Raw genomic sequence first — 5,680 nt, forward strand, 5'->3', positions numbered from 1 at the left:
GCCGGGAGCGGCCACTGTGCTCCAGTCTGGGCGACAGAGTGAGACTCCAACTCAAAAAAAGATTTCTGATGGCTCACACCTGTAATCCAAGCACTTTCGGGGCCGAGGCAGGAGGATGACTTGATCCTAGGAGTTTGAGGCTGGCCTGGGCAATATAGTGAGACTTTGTCTCTACGAAAAACAAAAAAATTAGCTGAGCATGGTGGTGTGTGCCTGTAGTTCCAGCTACTCTGGAGGCTGAGGCAGAAGGATCACTTGAGCCCAGGAGTTTGAGGCTGCAGTGAGCTGTGATTGTGCCATTGCACTCCAGCCTGGGCAGCAGAGTGAGAACCTGCCAAAAAAAAAAAAAAGGCTGGCCATGGTGGCTCCCGCCTATAATCCCAGCACTTTGGGAGGCTGAGGTGAGAGGATTGCCTGAGACCACAGGTTCGACACCAGCCTGGGCAACTTGGCAAGTCCTCATCTCTACAATAAATAAAAAATTAGCTGCCTGTGGTGGTGCGTGCCTGTGGTTCCAGCTGCTTGCAAGGCTGAGGCGGAAGGATTGCCTGAGCCCAGAAGTTGAAGCTGCAGTGGCCGTGAGCGTGCCCCTGCACTCCAGTCTGGGCGATAGGGTGAGACTCCAGCTCAAAATAAAACCCCCAAAAACTTGTTGGTCTTGCCAGGAGCCAGTAGATGCCCCAGGGAAACCCCTCATCCCTAGGAGGACAGCAGCCCACCCCAGGGTTCCCAATCTGGTTCCTTAGTACCTGTTCAATGAGTGACAGGGCCAGCACATGTGCAGGGCAGTTTTCTGGAGCTGGGGCGGGGGTCAGGCAGGGCCGCCCTGCGCTCTGCTCCTGCTGGGGCGGGGGACAAGGGCAGACGCTCGCCACTAGGCTTGCACCGTGGCCGGATGTAGAGCCTGCACGCCCCGTGGGCTGCCAGCACTTCTCATAGCACCTGGGTTGGCTACTGCTGTTGAGCTCTGGCAGATTTGGAAACAGGATGGAGGGGCAGTGGTTCACAGGCCACAGGGAAAGGTGTGTGGCGATGCTGGGCTGTTCCAGCTTCGTGGGAGGCAGCAGCGTGGTCCAGCTGCGATAACTTTGGGATGGGGTGAGGTGAGAGGGAGGGGGCTGCTGGCCGCCGCCTGGTAGTCGTTCTGGAACACAGCCACCTCCCGGTTTCCCTAGAGAGCCTGGGCACACAGCTTGTCCTTTATTTGTCTGATGTGGGAGAGCAGGGCTGAGGCCTTGGGGTCATGCAGACAGTCCCCAGCATACAAACCCGGAAGGCAGAAGGAGCCAGGCTCTGAGGGGGCCGCTTTCCTGTGGCCCCAGCCTGGGCTCCCTGCAGCCTGCGCTGCCATGGCTGGCCATCTAGAGGGAGGGAGCTAGCCGGGCGCGGTGGCTCATGCTTGTAATCCCAGCACTTTGGGAGGTGCAGGTGGGAGGACTCAGAGTCTAGGGGTTCTGGACCAGCCCGGGCCACTTGGTGAGACCTTGCCTCTATAAAAAAAAAATTAAGCCGGGCTCAGTGGCTCAGTCTGTAATCCTGTGCCTTTGGGAGGCTGAGGTGAGTGGATTGCCTGAGCCCACGGGTTCGAGACCCGCCTGGGCAGCGAGACCTCATCTCTACAATAAATCAAAAAATCAGCCGGGCATGGTATTCTGGCTACTCGGAAGGCTGAGGCGGAAGGATCGCCGGAGCCCAGCAGGTCGAGGCTGCGGTGGCCGGGAGCGGCCACTGCACTCCAGTCTGGGCAACAGAGTGAGACTCCCACTCAAAAAAAAAAAAAAAAAAAAAAACAAAAGAAGGAGGGAGCTGCATGCACCTGTCTCCAGCAGCAAGGAGACCCTCCCAGCACACCCCGCCAGCTCCTCCCGCTTCTCCTTGGGTAGAGCTGCACTCTAAGCCCACCTGACGCAGTTATTTGAGAAGGTGGAAATGTGCCCACTGTCATTGACCTTGGCCAGTGAAAACTGCCTCCCTGGAGAATTCACCCTGGCCTGACACAGCTGCTGAGGCAGAGGAGCGGCTCAGGGGCTTTGGCAAGGAAGTGGCTGCATGCTGTCAGGAAACCCTGTCCTCCGCTGTCGAGTGGGCAGCCCAGGACAGGCTTCCCTCTGGACAGTGGTGTGCGCAAGGCGCATGCAGGAGCCTTGGGGTGCTCAGAGCGGGCTCTCAGCATGGGCATTGGGTACTGTTTGGTGCCCCCGTGCCTTTAGGCCGGAACTCTGGGGCACTGGCTGGGTGGCCAAGTGTTCCAGCTGTGCCCAGACTATTTGCTTTTGCTGGAGCTGTGGTGTGTGAGGCCCTGGTGAGACCCTGAGATGCCAGGCGGACTGCTGGTTCCTGGTATGTGCAGGGAAAGCACAGTAGGCCCGCCCTCTCTCCTCCAGGGCCCCTGTGGCCTGCAGTTTGGTCCGTGTGAGCGGGGGTGTCTGTTTTGCATTCCTCACCAGCATGTGTCAAGTTGAAACGTTTAGTATTTGCCAATCTGCTGGGTTAGAATGGTAAATGTCTGGGTTTTCCCTGATTTCTCTGTTCAAGTCGGAGTCTGTCTCTGTTACCCAGGCTGGAGTGCAGGGGCCCAACTGTGGCTCAAAGTAGCCTCCGCCCCTGGGCTCAGGGGTTCCTTTCACCTCAGCCTCCTGAGTAGCTGGGACTTACGGGCATGTGCCACCACACCTGAGTAATTTTATTATTGACCTTTTGTAGAGATGAGGTCTCGCTATGTCTTGAACTCCTGAGCTCAAGCGGTCCTCCCACCTCAGCCTCACAAAGTGCTGGGATTGCAGGCGTGAGCCACCACATCTGGTCTTAGGCTTTCCCTGGTTTCTATTCAGTTTGGATGTCTGTTTCAGCTGTCCACTGCTGCATAAAATCACCCCAATTTAACACAACCGTTGTATTATGGCTTACAACATCGCGGGTTAGTAATTTGGACAGCAATGGGCAGGGCCAACCTTCAGCTCCGGGCCACTGACCGGAGTCACTTGAGGGCACTTGGCTGCCCCCCTCAGCGTCCTCCGTGGGTCCCAGCTGGTGCCCCTGAGTGTTTCCCTTGGGCTGTTGGTTGGACTGTGGGCACACCCCCCTGGTGTTCCCGATTTCCAACGTGAGAACAGTTTGGGACTTGGCCCCAGGAAGGCATGATGAGCAGAGTGTGAGTTCAAAACTAGGCTGAGGTTGGGGTGGAGGCCAAGGCCAGGCCCTGGCAGTGCCCAGGGGCAGAGGGCAGTACATTGAGAAGCAAGGGCTTCCCTCAGGGATGGGGGATGGGACCTGGAAGCAGTCAAGAACCAGAGGAGTCAAGTGCGGGTCAGGGTTGGTGAGAGGAAGGCCTGGGCCACAGGTGGGCCTGCTGGAGAGACTGCAGGTGAGGCAGGTGTGGCTGACCACAGGCACTTGGGACACCAGTATCCTTCCTGCCTGGCGGCTCTGTCAGCCGGGATCGAGTCAGTCACCTTCCTCTCACGTGACCCCTGCCAGGGTGGGGAGAAGGAACAGGCAGGAGGCGAACGTCCTTGGCCTTGACTCAGCCCTGCAGGGAGAGGAGGGGAGCAGACACAGGTGACCTGCCACTGGCTCTGGTCTCCTGCTGTGTGTCCTCAGAGTCTGTCTCCCTTTGTGACCCACCGTTCATGATCTCCCGACCTGGACTCGTGTGTTGGCCTGAGCAATTTGTGTTCCTGATCATAGAACCGTGGCACCCTCTGCCATGTGCAGTTCCTGGACTGGGAGAGGACCGGTGTCTGGTGCGGAAAATCAGTGCCCTGGGCCATGCTGGGGCCAGCCCTGCACTGTACCCAGCTGTTGAGTAGGGCATCTGCTCAGGCAGGTCTGACTACATTCCTGCAGAATGAGGGCTGGCAGTTAGCCTCCTGGAACGGGTACCTCCCTTGACTTGTCTGGGGGCAGCAGGAAGGTGGGTCGGCGGGGGCGGGGGTGGTGGTGTCCCAGGCACCCCTGTAGGGAGCTGGGGTTTTGCAGGTGGGGCTGGGAGCCAAGGTTACCTGTTTGAGGGTATACCTGGAGCCATCTGGGTGAGCACTGTGTCTTCCTGCTCCGGGCTGCAGGACGGAGGTCACTGTGTGCCTGCAGGCGCTCGCCAGCCTGGCTGCCTTGGAGCGCTCGAGGTGCGGGTGGCGGGTGGTGGTGTCATCTAGAGGGGCAGGCTGCCTGGCCCTGCTGGCTTCCTGGGGCTTATGCCACCCTCCCCTTTGCAGCCATCCGTGTGACCTGCACAGGCTCCTGCGGGGTCTCCAGCAAGGCCAATGACGCCACGTGGGTGGCGGAGGAGGGCTATTTCAACAGCTCCCTGTCGCTGGCCGACAAGGGTGAGTCTGGGGGCCCGTCCACCCTGTCCCCAGCGGTGACCTCCTGGGGCCGCCCTGGCTGCAGCGGGGTCCATCTGACCGCTCCCTGCCCCAGGGCTGCATCTTGGATCCTGCATGGGGGATGCCCTTCCCGGGCTCTGGTGGCCGGAGGGGCTGGGTGGTCGGCCTCGCCTCCTGCCACTGTGCTGTTTGAACGGCGTGCCTGTCCTCAGTTTGCCCAGCCCTCGGCCCAGCTGCTGTGGTGCTGGAGAGGCAGGGGCCAGTTCAGGTGCAGCGTGAGCTGGTCAGCTGCAGCGCCTGCTGTGGCCCTGGCCCTGGCGCCCCTCGGCCTCCTGAGGCCTGCCCCCTCCTCCCTCCTGTCTCTGCAGGGAGCCTGCCCGCTGGAGAGCACAGCTTCCCCTTCCAGTTCCTGCTTCCTGGTGAGTGGCTGGCCGGCCCTGAGGGGTGGGCTCTGCGGGGCGAGAGGCCGCTGGGTGCCACTCCCCACTGTTTCCCAGCCACAGCGCCCACGTCCTTTGAGGGCCCTTTTGGGAAGATCGTGCACCAGCTGAGGGCCACCATCGACACGCCACGCTTTTCCAAGGACCATAAGTGCAGCCTTGTGTTCTATATTCTGAGCCCCCTGAATCTGAACAGCATTCCAGAGATCGAGGTGAGGATGCAGCGGTGGTTGCCACCCTTGCGGGGGCGGGGGGTGACCGGCAGGCGCAGCGTCGCTCAGGGCTCTGTCCCCAGCCGAGGTGTGACAGGCCGAGTGGGCCTGTCCTGGTGCCACAGGGATCCAGCTCGTCCACACCTGCTAAGCCCTCTCCCTCGCCCTCCCCCCCAGCAACCCAACGTGGTCTCTGCCACCAAGAAGTTCTCCTACAAGCTGGTGAAGACGGGCAGCGTGGTCCTCACGGCCAGCACGGACCTCCGTGGTTACGTGGTGGGACAGGTGCTGCGGCTGCAGGCCGACGTCGAGAACCAGTCAGGCAAGGACACCGGCCCCGTGGTGGCCAGCCTGCTGCAGGTCAGAGCCCCCCTCGGTGGCCTGGGCCTGTCCACAGGGGCGGTGGCTGGTCTGCCGGGCTCACGGGCTGCTCTTCCCCAGAAAGTGTCCTACAAGGCCAAGCGCTGGATCTATGACCTGCGAACCGTGGCGGAGGTGGAGGGCGCGGGCGTCAGGGCCTGGGGGCGGGCGCAGTGGCAGGAGCAGATCCTGGTGCCTGCCCTGCCCCAGTCGGCCCTGCCTGGCTGCAGCCTCATCCACATTGACTACTACCTGCAGGTGGGGGCTGCAGGGGTGTGTGCGCGCGCACAGCCTGGTGGCCTTGGCCCCAGTGTGTGTGTGTGTGTGTGTGGGGGGGGGGGGG

General features: G+C 61.0%; 1 protein-coding gene across 1 annotated transcript in view; it reads left to right on the forward strand.

Moving 5' to 3' along the window:
• Positions 1–4,154: 4,154 nt before the first annotated feature.
• ARRDC1 (arrestin domain containing 1) overlaps positions 4,155–5,680 on the forward strand; it is a gene marked incomplete at its 5' end in the record, with an annotated part of 2,208 nt that continues 682 nt past the window's right edge. The window contains 6 exons of the mRNA XM_021708239.1: positions 4,155–4,325; positions 4,694–4,744; positions 4,823–4,977; positions 5,155–5,337; positions 5,419–5,610; positions 5,649–5,680. The exon at positions 5,649–5,680 is cut by the window's right edge and continues 317 nt beyond it. Coding sequence (XP_021563914.1) covers positions 4,155–4,325; positions 4,694–4,744; positions 4,823–4,977; positions 5,155–5,337; positions 5,419–5,610; positions 5,649–5,680 — 784 coding nt within the window. The remainder of the gene's footprint in view (positions 4,326–4,693; positions 4,745–4,822; positions 4,978–5,154; positions 5,338–5,418; positions 5,611–5,648) is intronic.

Source organism: Carlito syrichta, unplaced genomic scaffold, assembly GCF_000164805.1.
Source record: "Carlito syrichta isolate Samal-C Ts95f unplaced genomic scaffold, Tarsius_syrichta-2.0.1 Scaffold135604, whole genome shotgun sequence".
Classification (NCBI taxonomy): Eukaryota; Metazoa; Chordata; class Mammalia; order Primates; family Tarsiidae; genus Carlito; species Carlito syrichta.